This window comes from Gadus macrocephalus, chromosome 6 (genome assembly GCF_031168955.1).
Source record: "Gadus macrocephalus chromosome 6, ASM3116895v1".
NCBI classification, from domain to species: Eukaryota; Metazoa; Chordata; class Actinopteri; order Gadiformes; family Gadidae; genus Gadus; species Gadus macrocephalus.
The window spans coordinates 19,021,171-19,037,982 of record NC_082387.1 but is presented as its reverse complement, the minus strand read 5'-3'; the positions used below and the strand labels follow the sequence as shown (position 1 = coordinate 19,037,982).

Below are 16,812 nucleotides of genomic sequence, written 5' to 3'. Positions count from 1 at the left end.
TGTGTAAGTGGGATTGAAAGACATTTGTTATAAGACATGGGTAAGAAGATGTTCGTACAAATCGTACATGTGGCTCACTGTCATAAATCCCACTAGTCTCTACACTTAGTTTAATTGAAAGATATAAATGTAACAACCATTTACCCCAGGTCTGGGCCATATTTAGGGTTCTTCAGTACATGTTGGAACATTTAGATCACCATAACTAGGGTTCTTATTACATTCCCAATCCAGTATATAAATAGAGTTTCACTGAATCTTGATGTTTTTCTTTGAATCCACAACACAATACAGAGCAAATAACAAAGGTAAAGTGGATGCTTTTTCTGCATATTAATACAATGTCAAGCCCCTATAGTTGGGCGCCAGAAAGATTTAAAGTTTAAGAGTAATATATGTCTGTAATTAAACCTTCACTTGTTCTCGCTGTAGCTCTAAGTGGAGCTCCAGGAAGAGCTTAAACTTATTTCAAACAAAACCTTTTGTAAATGTCTGATGACTTCCATGTTTTGGGCCTGAGGACAGCCTTCAAAACAAGTTGATGCATCTCAAGGGGTTTTATCCCCTAATTCAAGTTTGAAACCAAAAACATTTGACACAGCAGGGGTAATAAAGAAGAAATGAAGACTTCTCTGGAGTAAAATAAAAGTCAAAATCGAACTATGCCGTAAGACATGGTGGCTCCTTAATGTGTGTTAACGCTGACCTTCTCTCCATGGAGCAGCAGACGTGAGGACAAGCTGAGGATCCCCAGCGGTTGGTTGTGTCACCTGGCCCCGGAAATCATCTGTCAGCTCTCGCCCGACACAGAGGAAGACAAGCTGCCCTTTTCTAAACAGTCGGATGTCTTTGCTTTTGGGTGAGTGCTGTCCCTCATCCCCCCTGAAGGCTTTGTGGTATCAGTGAGTCCGTAAGCGTCCGTTGGCTGAGAGGTCCCCCTCCGCCTCAGATGTGGGCTGCCCACCACAGGGAGGCGCTACGCACTCTGCCTCCTGGAGGAACAGAAAGGCTGAAGGATCCCTCTTGGATCTTTATGTTTGTGCACTTCATGAAGTTACTGCAGAGAAAGGTGCAGAGGTGGGGGGGAACATAAGAGCTAGCCATTAAAAGGGAAATGGTGTCCAGGAGGGCAGCAGGAAGACCCCTTTGCAAAGCGGGACAGAAATGATAGATTCCAGAGATAGATAGAAGGGTCCCTAGAACTTAATATCTGTTCTGACTTTAGGATCCGGAGCCATTACCATGATATGAAAGTTTTCGTCTTGTAGTATATCTACATGATGGTTGTAGGCCACATGAGCTAACCAATTATCTTATTGGTCAATGGAATGAAACAGCTCTCCCTCACATCTATTTGATTTGTGGTTTAGTTTTCGCCTCTTGAAAGTGGCAGCCATGACCTTCTGTTTGAGAATCTCACGCAGGAGGGAATAGCATGTAGTTCCTCTCACGGCCTTTAGGTGGTCCATGGTAGGGACTAGCATTTTGGTCCTCTAATAGCCTTTAGATGGTTCGAGACTAGCATTTAGTACGTCTTACGGCCTTTAGGTGGTTTACGGTAGAGACAAGCATGTAGTTCCTTTAACGGTCTTTAGTTTGTATAGCTAGAGACCAGCATATCGTTCCTCGAACGGTCTTTAGTTGGCTTATGGTAGAGACTAGCATGTAGTTCCTCTAACGGTCCTTAGTTGGTTCACGGAAGAGACTAGCATGTAGTTTGACCATAGATTGGGCATTCAAATCCCACTCTCAATGCTAAATATGGATTGCTTCTGTTGCTGGTGGCAAAAAAATCCCAGAAATGGCTACACCCTGGTCTTGGGTCATCATGGATGCTGCGACGACATCCATATATTTTTTTCCATTCTCTGCGCGATTCCCATTTTCAGCCCTGTCCTGAGCTCATGAAAACGCCCCAAGGCCAGTGTTCCTCCTTTCGCTGCCATTAACGAATCATTTGCTGGCCTGGATCCTGCTCTGTTGCCTCCTAACACAATTGCGTGTTCAGATGGTCCCCCCATATGGAGCTCTTCGTCACCGTATCCTTCTGAAGGGCTGAGCGCAGCACTGGTGCACAATGTCCAGCTGCTCCGCTAGCCCTTGCGCTAGCCAGAGGTGACACCCAGGGCTGTTTTACATATTCATCAACAGTCATCCCTGTATTTTTTCCATTCCTGACAAAAGGAGCTATTTTTATCACAGTCAACCTTGACATAAAGAAACAACAAGGGGAAGAATGACCTGTTTTAACGAAGCAAAGGTTAGAAGGTACCGCGTCGTCTGGCTTCCTCATCATTGTTTCTATTTATAGATTCTTGGGAATAATTAACAGTTAAGTTAATTTTAAAACAGAGTTCAAGAGCTTCATGGCTTTTGATGTATGGGACTATAATGTATATTTGCTCTATAGTAAAGCTGATCTTTTGTAACTGCATTGTTGTTGCACTTGTTAAACACATAATTGGGACTATGCTGTATATTCATTGGACTGTGCGTCCAATGAATTATGTGTGTGTGTGTGTGTGTTTGTCAGCATGTGTGTGTTCTTGCATGTGCGTGTGTCTTTCAGTGTTCGTGCGCATGTGTCTGCATGCATGTGTGTGTGTTTGTGTGTGTGCGTTTGTGTGTTTGTGTGTATGTGTGTGTGTGTTTGTGTGTGTGTGTGTGTGTGTGTGTGTGTGTGTGTGTGTGTGTGTGTGTGTGTGTGTGTGTGTGTGTGTGTGTGCGCGCGCATGAATGCATGCAGGTTTATGTGCCTGCATGTTTGTACAGGCATTTGGGCGCGTGCATATGTGTGTTTACGCATGCACATGTGAAGACTCATCATAGTGATACACGTCTGTCTCTCCAAGGCTATGCTATAACTGCCGTCCCTGGCACTGACCCGCTGCTTTCCTCGTCTTCGCAGCACTATTTGGTACGAGCTGCATGCACGGGAGTGGCCTTACAAGAGTCAGCCTGCGGAGGTGATCATGTGGCAGGTCGGCACCGGCCAGAAGCCCAACCTCACCCAGATCGGCATGGGAAAAGAGATCTCAGTAAGGGCTCTGGCATTGTCACCTCTTCACTCTTCCTCTGTACAATCACTGAAAGTTGTTTGTATGTGAGAGGACTGGGATGCCAAATTGGAACATCATTATAAAGTCCCATTCATCTGTCCATCGCGTGAAATTATGAACTGAAAAACATTAGTTTTCATTGTTCTGTCAGCAAGTCTGAGGACAAGACAGAAACATTTTGTTTCTGTCTTGAGACAAGTACAAACTTGTCTTAATCATGGTCATCGCCATCATCATCGTCCTCATCACAATAATCATCATAATCAACATTTAAGATATAGGTAAGAAAAGCAACAATTCTAATCTATTATAATAATAGTTATCATCATCATCATTCTTATGATTAGCGTTGTTATTTTGATCGTGATTCTTGTTCTTCATCTTCTTCTTGCCATCATTATCGACAGTATAATTTCACAGTTTCCTTATGATGATCATGGTGACTGAGGGTCTGAAGCAGCTGAAGGCGTTTGACCACCCTGTGTGTCTGTGTCCCTCCCAGGACATCGTGCTCCTCTGCTGGGCGTCCCAGCAGGAGGAGCGGCCCAGCTTCTCCAAGCTGGTCGACCTACTGGAGAAGCTGCCAAAGCGGAACCGGCGTCTATCCCATCCAGGCCACTTCTGGAAGTCAGCTGAGTATGTCAAATGAGCTATAGGGACACAGACTTAAAACAACAACAACAACAACAACAACAAAACAATCTGCTGCGACACGCATCCTAAATGTAGAGCCTGCCACCTAAAGAGGGCACCCATTCGCCCACTGGGGGAACCGTCCCCGGGCATATTCATGCGTGTGGTGGGGGCACACTGACGGACCAACCTGTTTCAAAAAGCATTAGGGACATTTTTACATTTCACATCATAATCGTAGGGTGGTGTCCTTTGTCCTTTCATGAGGATTTAATATGAATTATATTTTCTTGATGTATTCTTGTTTGGTGTGTTTTCTTTGTTATCACTCTTCATATCACTGTGTCTGAGAACAAATGGAGGGACTTATTTTCGGTTGTGTTTTGTTTTGGTTGTTTGTGGAATGCCTGTTGTTGTGGTCCATCATTTGTGTGTTTTTAATCGTCCAAACGTCCTCATTAATTCTGTGTGCCATCTCATCGAATGGCACGGTTGTGTCCAAATGACATGTTTGTCTCAAACGCTACAAAACGTGACAAATGCCCACTTATACCTTGAATGTGACGACCTCCTCGCAGTTCCCGAGGTAGGGGTCAAGATACAGCGATACCCCAGGCTTTCCTCCAAGCGGCCTGTGCTTTAATCATGGCTTGTGAATGTCGGCATTAAGATAACAGCCTTGGGAACCAGTCCAACATTGGCCTACTCTTTTGCTACTTGCCATAACTTTGGCTGCTCTGTGAGTTCAGAGTGAACCTATATCTGTTGTCTAACAGGGAACCCTAGAGAAGGGGACCCGACTGAACCCCCACTGGAAATTATTGCAGAGATAATTGCAGCAAACAGGAGGCTTAAGAGATAAATAAATGAAAAAAAACTATAGAAAACCAATATTTTTGCTGTATATTATAAAACAACAGTCTTATTTGTGTTTTTCTATTGTTTTTGGTTTGGTTTTCTGGTTTGGTTTTGATGGTAGTCCTATACGGTTTGGTTGTTGCGGTAGGGCTATGGCAGGGATATGTGTTGCACAACTCAAAATCTGTCTGAGACAAACTACTCCATGCTTTCAATTCAAGCTCAAGGCTTGGCAAAATTCTTTGTTTTTTTTCACCACTAAATCGTCAAAAAGCTCGAACTGCTAAGACATCGCTGGCCATGCTTATGAAGTAAAACATTCTAGTCAAGCTAAAACAATGCAGAGGAATTAAAGAAAAACCTGCAAATATGACCTCACCATGTCTTCCTTTATGATTACTTTATGATGGATTAGGACAGATGAGACTTTTAAATGCAAATAAAATCAAAAAAACACAATAGTAGTTATTGTATAGATAAGCGGGTCACTTCTTTCTTGTGATCGGTTTTCCTCAGGTAAAAGGTTAACAACTAAGGGGAACTCGATAGTTAACAGATGGGCTAGATAAAACAACCTGAAGAAAACAAAGCTTAAATTATTCAATAAGAACAAATAGGTTTTCCATCACAACCGTCCTTCATGTGTCTATATAAATCAAGAATAATGAGCTGTGGAAATCAACTTGCATAACTAACCCTAACCCTAACCCAATACCCAAACCAATTGTTTTAATGATTTGGAGGAAAAAAATAAGCCAGAAACACTAAACACTACAAATCTACAAATCATGAGTCATTTGCACATGAAGTTATGGCTTTGACTGTGAGGGCTTGACGAATTTTCTAACATAACAATGAGCCTAAATCAGGTATAAAGTAACACAACTAGACGGTTTTAGTGGCAGCAAAGGACATATCGTTTTTCAGCGGAACAGACCTGACAAGCTAATGTATGCTTATGTAATGACTATGTTGTGTTATCTGAATTACCTGTCTAAATCCGGGCTAAACTATTATTATATAGGGCGACTGGGGACTGAATGTCAAGTGATAGTCCCCGAACCCGACTGATAGTTAATAGACATAACATTAAATCTACAAATATCTCTTTCTACCTTCTTTTGTCCCAAAGTTATCTTCATAATAGTGTAAATAAAGGCCATTGTACTATAAAAGAGCTGCTTTAAACAAGCCCTGCTGTAATTGTCTGTTAGTTTTGTTGAAATAATCAAGTCTTGGATTTTGGATTCCATCCAAAGAGGCTTTGGCCTGATCTTGCATTTCCAAGAGATCCACATCCTCTCTTTCGGCTTCTGGTACAACACCGCTGGAAGCTCATTGTTGAACTGTTCCTATTCTAAACTTGAAGTTTTATCATTGATTGACAAATGCTCCAACATAACCTCAAAGACGATGTATTCATTCAAATCATAAATTTAATTATGGTTTAGAAAATGAAATTATCAAGGTACATTTGTATCCTACCTAAAGTGTCCCCTTTAATTTTCTGAAACGATAAAAAAACATTTCATAAATTCTATATACTATCCTGGGATATGTGTCTATTTTTTGCGATATACAGTATCTCTATAAATTGTTATATAGCTTGCATAAACCATATGTTTGACTGATGAGTATAGACATGGATTTCAAGCCATGGTCATGTAAAAACACTTTTCTGATCACTCTAACCATAGAGACTGATATAGGAGTGTAGACAATCCTATCGTGAAACATAGTCCATTTTCCACAAGACGATACACATGCATATACACACACACACACATACACACACACTCACACACACACACACACACACACACACACACACACACACACACACACACACACACACACTTCACACACACACACACACACACACACACACACACACACACACACACACACACACACACACACACACACACACACACACACACACATATCTGCATTGAAAACAAACCGCGGCTGTATTTTTAGAGTAAACCTGTCTTTTTCAATTTGCTGGAATTCCAATATTGTAAGGGAATCATTTATATTTGTACTATTTCAAACTTTTACGTGCATGACATTGAATATGAAGGATTTGATTGTTATATTATGGGAAAAAAGTTATCCGTTAACACTATAGTCTATGAAAAGGTATATGAGAAGATTTTTAATGTTGATGAGCTGTTGTCTGTTGGCCGTGTACGGAGGCAAAATCAAATAAAGTTCTACATTAGGCTTTGCTCAAAGTTTTCAACGCCTTTCTATCCGAAAAATGAATGTTGCCGTGTATTTATCAGCGTGTAAATATGACGGAGCCTGTGAAGGCATAAGGACCTGTGCACATGCGAGTGGAACACCATTTAAAGACCTAACTTCAGTGCCAAGTGTACGTATGATATTGTAGACCATGTTTTCTTGCAGTATTTAGAAAATATTCTGTGTGAAGCTTGGCATCTTTATTTTGAATGTACATGTATAGTGTTGTGCTTTTGGTTGTCACTTATTTCTGTTATTGTTGTTCATTTGGATAATTTTTCCCTGTTGAACTGCGGTCGCTTCGAGGCTTTCTTGTTTTTCCTTTTGACTGACTTAGTTCTTGTATTGCATTGAGTATCAGCTGAGGACTTAGCTTGTATTTAATGATGCCTTATAGATTCCTGGTTTAGTGGCGGCTACATTTTTATCACAAGCTCTCTTATTTGCACTCATCCTCAGCAAAGTGTATGAAAAATAAAAATAAATGTTTTTCATTTTGGACTTTTTCTGTTTTCTTTTCTTTTGTTTGTCCTTTGTTTTATCCTATCTTTCCCTTTTCCATGTTTCCGTTCTTTGTTTGAACATTTTGTGAGAAAAGCAGAAAAACTGATAATCTATCAACCAACAATTACAAAAACGGAAGTGTAGAAGTTTAATACCCTCGGAAATAAATGTACACACATATTATTATCTTCTAATTTATCTTTAGAATTAAAAAATGCCGAAAAACGCTTTATAAAATGGGATCAATTCATGTTTTTACGTTGGTGTTGTCAGTATGTCAGTTCTAAACAAAACAATTTTGAGAAAGGAATATCGCAGTCCTAAAATAATGCTTGAGATTCTGAGCGGTAACCAAACATGATACATGTCATTTAGAACTTATCATTAGACAAAGCTTTGTGTTTGGCACAACAGCCTATCTCTATTCTGGCAACATATTTTGTTACAAATGATGCCGTATCATTTAAAATATTAGCCGCAGCTCTGTGTTTCTACGTTGTGTCACCAGGGATGAGAATCATGAGAACAAAAAAATAAATATGAAAAAAGGGAAACCAAGCTGTGACTACGAGCAGCATATGACATTGTTGGTATCACTTTGTTCCAAACATCTGACACATTATCTACTATATGCATACGATGTTGACTTGAGTATATGTGTGAATACATGTGTATCCTCTGTGTGTGTGTGTGTGTGTGTGTGTGTGTGTGTGTGTGTGTGTGTGTGTGTGTGTGTGTGTGTGTGTGTGTGTGTGTGTGTGTGTGTGTGTGTTGGTCTGCGTGATTTTTAATGTGCATGTGCGCGTGTCCAGTGTGCGTGCCTTTGCATGTGTGTGTGTGTGTGTGCGTGCAGTACAAAAGCGGGGGGGGTGTTCGTGGGACGTGGGTGTGCGTGTTTACCTGTTGTTGCAAATAAATCCTGTGACTCACCGTCTGGGGAAGGAGAGAAGTGTGCGGCCAGGACAGCAGAATACACAGTGCCGAGGCAGTGCCTTCTCTATTAGCTATATATCTCTGTCCTCCCACTGCTGCTGTGGCCAGCTGTTCACCTCCCCCACTCCAAGCAGAAGGTTGATCACCAGACTTTTGAGGAGGCCTTGTGTAAAGTTTTGAAAGCGATCGTCGCTTCAACCATTTCATACTAGAACCAAATAATTAGTTAAGGGAAGAAAAGTCACACAAAGGAGTAGACGGCATATGTTCAATGAGAGTTGACTGTGACTTATTCTTCCTTTATTTATTTATCTATTTATCTGTTTATGATTAGAGGCAAGCACTGACTTCAGCACTCTGTATTCTGAACGCCCTTCATTCAATCATTCAAGCCGTTATTGCAGGTGAATAATAAATCAGGATCATTATCATCCTTATGCCATTTCTCCCGTGGCTTAATTGGTTATGTTTACAATTCATCATTCAAATGACAAAGCGGGGGGGGGGGGGGGGGGGGGGGGGGGGAGGGCAACAGCTTGATCAAAAGCCTGTCTGCAGATCTTTTTGGTTGTTCATTCAATTTAGATAGCCATTTATTATTACTGTCTGAGCTTTCGCTTTGTGAGGCTGATTTAGATAATGGCTGGTAAACGAAACACTGGAAATTAATTAACAAAAGCATGCTTTTCTCTATACTTCTGCCTTGAGATGACTTGTTGGCTCAATATAGTCCTCATCCGACGCTGACCCCAACCCTCAGCTTGCATGTTGACATCAAGTTAGCCAATAAAATGTGTCCTAGTGGGGAGGTCCAATGAGTATTTACATTAGGAGTGCATTATTACAAAATAATTAATTTGGGAACTCCAAGCGATACACTCTCTCTCTCTCTCTCTCTCTCTCTCTCTCTCTCTCTCTCTCTCTCTCTCTCTCTCTCTGCCTGGTTATTAAAGGGTGAAAATTAGATGGAGAGTGTTGAACCCTCTTCAAAGCCCCTGGTGGTGTTCTGCCTGATGTCCATTTGGCACACCCACACCGTTTCACAGTTTGAACTGTACGTCCCAAAATAAATGTTCCATCTGGGTGATACGGTCTCAAAGGTGCAATTCAGATAAATTAATTTATATTGTAATTACACATAACACTGAACTTCCCTTCACACCTTCAAAGCCGATGGAAATAGAATGTCGTGGTCCCTTTAAGTAAAGACATATACATGCCACTAGTGTCAAACCTGAGAGAATCTAGTGTTTGGTCATCAAAAATCCAAGTACAATTGATGTAATTGTATATTTTTGATACGGTGTTGTGTGTGTCGGTATCAGTATGTGTTTATTTTTAATGCAGTGTGCTTGTACACCCACGATGACTGCCCTCGCTCATCTCCCATTCCTGAACAGGTGTGCCTCAGGGGTGCGTGCTAAGAACACTGAAACTTATGTTGTTTCTGTCCCCTCCCCATTCCCCATTCCCTGCTCCAGGCTGTGACAGAAGCAACGAGGGGACTGTGTGTTTGCGCGAAGCTCGTCCTCAGCTCTGCTCTCATCTGCTCTGCTGCACCATCCTCAGACTTGCCTACACACCTCACCCACTCAGCCATCATGTGTTGCTCTCATACAGACACCATAGCAGGTTTTCCAGCTAGAGCATAATTGGATCCGTTATGATGAAGGTTATGATGAACCCCAAACCAAACCTGCCACACGGGCTGACAAAACACTGCATACTTGCAGACAGAGAGGCCTTTTCTCCGCTCTATGCCTACAATTCTTGAATGATTCCTGAACGACAAGTTAGATGGCAATTTTTATATCCCAGGGAGTTCAACAGCGACATGTACATCGTTCATCCTGCCACATTTCACCTCATCTTGAACAGTGATGTTTTGTCATCTTGATTGTAAGACATTCTGTATGCATCTGAATGCTCCAATCGAAGGCCTACTTGCATGTCTTTCTTTGTCTTTGTCAGATCTTCTGTTTATCTGACATCCAAAAGGCATTTTGGAAAAGATTATTGTTTTGATCTTGGGACATTGTATTTTGAGAGTGCAATCCTGTGCCTTTATATATCAGAAGTATCAGATCATATATACGTGTAAACATAGTAATTTCTGGTCCACTATTTGACTTAAAACCTTCTACTGCTGAACTATTTGAAATGGCTGTACTGAAATCTGAGTTGCAACACTCAATTTATGACAATTTTATTTATTCACAGAATATTGGATTATAACATCGTTTTAATTTAGACCCAGACTAAAAATATATATTCAAGCTGACTCAATGACACCCACTGTTTCGGATGAACAGTTAAGACACCCCTAATACATTTGGAGTTCTTGGCCTTGCTCAAAAATATTGGCAGCAAATATTTGCAGAGCAATGAGCTTTGCCGTTGAATACGCCTCCACATGTTTACCCAACATGAACTATCTGATGAAATCTTTCAATAATAGGTAGGTTAAGTTGCCAAAGTTATATTTGGCGCAGTTACCAAGTTTGGTTTTAGGATAGAGGCTTCCCAATAATTTAGGAGGGAATTACACCTTTAGATGAGAACATTCACAGTTAAACAGGTCAGTGACACGGTATGCCAACTGTCAAATTGAAATTGATAGAATTCCAAAGTTGGAATCTCTAAAATGACTCACTTCCTAATTAGCTCATATTGCCAGCATAATGTTTATTAATTTAGTCTAACCCCCTTCGAGGTCTATTTCTAAAATGTGGCAGTTGGTAATTGAACTTCCGAATGATATAAGAAAACATACATATTTCTGATAAAGTTAATCTCTTTGAAAAGGCTTTTGTGTGTATGGGGAGGCCTTGTTTCTAAACACACAGTGTGTATTTCCAAGTATTTGTTGAGTGAATATAAGAGTTACAAACATGCAGATGTCCAATACCAAAGCAATACGTAAAGAGCTCATCCTCTACAACATCCTCTAAACATCGAAGCTGAAGGTTAAACGTATTGCTCTATTTTACTGGATTGAATTGGTTGGACAATTAAACCCAATTGACAGTTCCCTCACATCAGTCCTTATTATATCCTTAATATGTTCAACTGATTGACGAGAGACTGATTGAACAATGTGCTCGTAATTCAAATTTTTACACAATAGTTAGCAGATATTAAGACTGCTATAATTATTGTCATCAACATTGAGTGTGGATGGAAGCTTATCTTTCTGGAAGGCGTAATCATTAATTCAGAATTCAAGATTGATTAGATTAACCCCCATTTTTCATTCGCATAATCACTTGAAGCAGGCTTGTTTTAAATGCAATTTTGTGGTCTGTACTGTGAACCATTTCTTTCATTATCCCGAGTAAGTCCATTTGCAGGAATCTGAGTTATTCACTCACTCACCTGTTGGCTCAGCGCCTTATGAGCCAAGGCTTTTACCTTTTGGTAGCACTATTAAAGGGTAACTTAACCATCGATAATGGGTATTTTCTTTTATATCTTCTATGCCTTTTATTCAACAAATATGGAACAATATCATAGAGGGGGATACTCTGCCTTCCTTGCTTTTTTTGTGATGACAGACTCCCTATTTGGGAGCAGTCAGAGATAATAGGAGGGCTCACAATGGCCAACGTTGGCAAACAGCTGCAAACGGGCGTGTCAGCTAGAGTGAAGATTTGGCGTCTCTTCTTGCCAAATATCAACAGACAGCAGACGTGCTTTGAAAATGTGTCATTATGATTGCTTCTCCAATAAGACTTAACGGTTTCAAGAGTGAAAAGTGAGATTTTATATCCTTTAAACAACAGTGAGAATAAGTTAGAGTACCTCAGTTTTATGGATTACATAAATACTTTTTTCCCAGTAGGCCACAGTGTGAACATGTATATCTCCTCGTGGAGGTAAGAGGAGGATTGTGAGGTCAAGTGGCTACAGAAATGTAAGTGTTGCATCGGTAATCAATGACCCGGCAAATGCGTGTTGCTGTCCCGGCCCTTCTACAGTCCCAACTCTCCCTTAGGGTCACAAGCTTTTGGATGGTTACCGAAAGAGGCTATACACCAGCATTCAATATCGGCTGAAAAGCTGGCCTTCCTTTCTCTGTGTTCCTGATCGTGGCACCTCCCTCCCCAAGGTATCCCCGAGAGATGATTTACGACGATGAGATAACATTTTGAGAACCCTTGAGGTTATCACCCAAAAGCAAATCTATGATAACGGTTAGCAACCCGGATCCTGAATCTTTGACTTCATATATAGGCACAGCGTTACAGGCCATTAAAATCCAATGCATATATTGGTTTAGCATTTGTGCTAGAGCACTCAACTTCCGTTCGGTTCAAAGTGTGACAAATTTGACCTGCACTCAAAAGGTGAAATTTCCAAAAGGTATTATAAAACTTCCCGTTCCAGTTTTGTGTATGCACACTTCATTCTCAACCATACCGTTAGGAAATCAAATGTTTACTACTTGTGGTAATTCCCAGTGTAACCTGTATCCATTGGGGACATGGCTTGTATTTTATCCTCAGTTATTTGGTCCACTTTGCTGCCCCGCATTCATTGAAGCGCATTGCAATTTCCAAATGAAATGTTCCCCCCTCATGGTCATAATTATCATGAATCCCACGGTATTTGCAACATCTTTATCACCCTCATTATTGTCATTCTATTCATTAACAGTACTCTAAGGAACAACAACGACACACTAAATGCGGTCCTTGCTCTTTCTAATGTTGTTTTCAAAGGAGCGTATCTACTGATCAAGCTTGTAATGGAAATTTGTAAAGTTTGTAAAGTAAAATTTCTAAGTTTTCTACCCTTCCAAAAAAAGTATTTAGTTGAATCGTACATTAATCAATTACACTCTGCAGGCCTTGATATATAAAGTTTGTGTTTTTGTGCAATATCTTGTTTTGTTCTGATGCCTTGAAGAGAAGACAATTGTGATTAAAGATTTGAAGTTATATAAAAATCTTTGAATATATTCTTTTTTTCATCCAGAACATGTTCCATCTAATGCAATATTCATGAGATCAAATACCTTAAAAAAACCTGCAAACAAAGAGCCAATCTGAATACAATGGAAAGGAATTGAAAGCCTCTGCTGAGCTTCTCTTGGGGGAAATAATGTTTTATAGTTCGATTGATGAACTATCATCAACTCCTGCTGCTACGACTTCCTCAACTCTGTGGGGTAGGTGTAAGATTCATCAAGGTGCTGGAAAATGGGCACATTTAGAAAATATGCAGGCGGACATTTCCATAAATACTTTTCACCAAATACTGGAATTTTAATCAAAGGTTATCCTTTTATAATGATCAAGGAAGAGCAGATACAACTTTTAAAGAAAATCATTATCATTAAGTAAAGAATATAAGAAACACAAAATCTATTAATGTAAAAATACTTTAATAATAAATACTGATAAACTATAAGAAGACCATTGACGAGGGCTTAGAGTGTTCCTTCCCTGAAAAATTCAACAAATGACACTTAAAGACATGCCCTGATTTGACCATCGCGAAAGGTCACCAATGAAAATGGTTTCATTGGATTGCTGTAGGCTTATTGTGCATATTGTTTTCTTCAGGTTGCAGTGGTTTTAAAACTTATTTTAAATTGTTAAAAAATTTAAGTAAGTGAGGTTGGCAAACTAGATTATGAGAGTTTACAACAGAGAAAATCCCAGCCCTCCCTTCAGGCCTCCCACAAAGGCCCTCCCCCAAAATGCATGACTACCATACTTGCGTTAGCAATAGGTCTTCCTTGCCTAGTGAACAGACAGAGTGCGCGCAGGTAGCCAGGTAGGTAGATAGACAGGTAGGACATCCAATCGCTTCATTCGGGCTGAATTGACAGGAAAGGCTTATAACAGGCCTGTGATCGCCGCAGATACCAGATTTAGACCTTTCTTTTCAACCTGGTCTCACAGGAATCCGCGAAATGACTACGGACGAATAACCCGTGGACACATCACGGAAACACGCCGATTTCCGTGATGTGGCCATGGAATTCGCTCCAATGCAAGTTAATGACGCTGATGTTCCGTGGCTCACACACGGATCCCCGTTTCAACGAGCGAGTCGACCACGGGGGCTTAACTCAAAACCCGGGGTGGTCTCACTGAAACACTTAAATTGTCCTTGTGTCCACGGAAGTTGCTCCAATGCAAGTAAATGACAATGATATTCCGTGGCACACACACAGATTCCCATTTCAATCTGTGTGTGTGCTCCCGTTTCAATCTGTGTGTGCCACATTTGACCACAGCGGGGGCTTAACTCAAAATCCGTGGTGGTCTGACGGAATCACTTCAATTGTCCGTGATGTGGACACGGAATTTGCTCCAATGCAAGTATATGACACTGTTATTCCGTGGCTCACAAACGGATATCGCCGTGTTTCCGTGATGTGGCCACGGATTTCGAGTTAAGCGTCCGACCGTAGTCATTTCACGGATTCCTGTGAGACCATGTTGTTTCTTTTTTAGCTATTTGACAGCATTTTATTTATTAATTGCCGTTTCAACAATATGAGTATTTCAACAATATGACAAAAAATATTTGGCTACCCTATATTCAGAGGGGTAACAAAATGGCCTTTTCCAGTTTACTAATTTGTCCTCTTCAATTGACTTCAATCAGAAGGAAGCCGTCTATGTGTCAGACCTAACAATCGGTTTAACCACCAATGTGTAAGACATTACAAAACCACTTGGTTGGAAAAAAAGTTTTGGGCCAAACCTCATCAGAGTTGTGCAGATCAGCACTGCCAGTGGGAATACTGTCTGTCTGATTTATCTTGTGAATTACCAGTGCCCCGGAAGCCATTATCTGGTTTCAGTAGGATCCTTGGGAGAAATGACCGGAGTGGAGCGAGCAGAGCTCAGAAACACATCGGGTCATAGTGGCCTCTTGGGCCAATAATAACTGTGCCCATAATGTGTTCTTAGACTAATGAGTCCTTTGTTCTTCGATTATGTTCAGAAAATAAACAAAAAAGCCAACACAATACGCCTAGTATTGCGTTGGCTTTTTTCTTTATTTTCTGAACGATCCAGATGGTGGGAAAGGGGACACCTATAACATCACAGAATAACACATAACCATATGCATATATTAGCATCCAGAAGGTGGTTAGCGGCACACCCAGTATACATAATACAACATGTGAACATATGCATGCATTAAGAGGGACATATTCAACATAGGCATGTCAAATATATTTGTAGATATCAATAGCATATGTTCTCGATTGCAATGAGGCTGTGGAAGTTACACATCAGTGATGTGTGTCATACTTTCGTGGTAACGATGGTGATCACCTGAGACAAAATTATTCAAATATAACAAAGCATTCTAGAATAATTATACATCCGAACCAGGAATCACAATTTAGCAACTGTATTGTCTATTTCTTGCCTCAATCATCCTTTAGAGTGTAGGAAGCCCAGTGGGAAAATATTTTAAATGCTTTAACGAATACAGCAAATATGTATCTTGGAGCCAATCTAAAATAGAAAGCTGTTTTACATATATCATAAGGAGAGTAATATAATCATATATACGATTTGTAATCGTATATGATTACAAAGGATGAATATCCTCAAACCAAGCCCTCACAAGCGTCCTCATTACCATGGCTCTCACATCTTCCTCTCTGCGGATTGTCGCTGTGATCAATCCATTGCTTTTCAGGTCAGCCTCAGCAGCAAATAAGGGCGGGCATTATCTTTTCAAGTCAAATTGTTTCGCGTGAAACGCAGCTTTATCTTTCCCTTGCTCTGCATGCGTTCCTCTCGGTCCTCTGGTCTTGGCAGGTCGCTTTCAGCCGAGGGGCCTTGTGGATTCCACACATATGCTTTATTTCAGGGCACTTCAAACGTATTGCAGCGGAAATGGCAACTGGCCTAACCATGCATAGCGTTCGGTTCTTCTTTTATCTGTTAAGGAACTGCGGGTGCATGCAGGCAGGTAGGACCCAAACGCAGACGGTATTGAACGGAAACGGCACTTTATTCAAACCTAAAGGCTAAGGCACAGGAAACTCGGAACTCGGGAGACAACTCGGAACTCGGGAGACTACAGGGAACTCGGGAGACGACAGGGAACACGCAGGACTAGCCACCACAAACAACCACAGCAAACCACAATGACAGCACCAGGAACAAAGGAAAGACGAGGGCTTAAATAACAAACACAACGAGCAACAGCTGAGACACATTAGGGGAGGGAACAGTAATTAACACAGGAGGGAAAACCAGGGAAACACACACACCCTGACAGTACCCCCCCCTTAAGGGTCGACTCCCAGGCGACCCACGACAAGCAAAAAAAACAAAGAAAGTCCAACCCAAAACGGGTGGGTGGAGGGGCGCCAGGAGGGGGGAATCAAAAAAAATAAATGGACTGGGGCAGAGCCGAGGGACGTCAGGCGGGCGGCCAGAAAACTGCCCCAGGGCATGGCAGGGAGCCTCAGGCGGACGGCCTGGGGGGCAAGCAGAGGCAGAGTGAAGGCGGAACCCTTCCGGAGGCCGGCGGCAAGGACGATGAGGGCTCAGTCCCTCAGGAGACCTGCAGTGGCGCAGAACCCCCTCAGAAG

The 16,812-nt window shown here is 41.3% G+C and overlaps 1 protein-coding gene across 1 annotated transcript in view; it reads left to right on the top strand.

Moving 5' to 3' along the window:
• The window catches only part of ksr2 (kinase suppressor of ras 2), a 73,468-nt gene extending 66,170 nt beyond the window's left edge, over window positions 1–7,298 (top strand). The window contains exons 20-22 of the mRNA XM_060053493.1: window positions 725–859; window positions 2,909–3,038; window positions 3,562–7,298. Of these exons, the coding sequence (XP_059909476.1) occupies window positions 725–859; window positions 2,909–3,038; window positions 3,562–3,708 (412 nt within the window). The 3' untranslated portion in view covers window positions 3,709–7,298. The remainder of the gene's footprint in view (window positions 1–724; window positions 860–2,908; window positions 3,039–3,561) is intronic.
• Window positions 7,299–16,812: the final 9,514 nt, after the last annotated feature.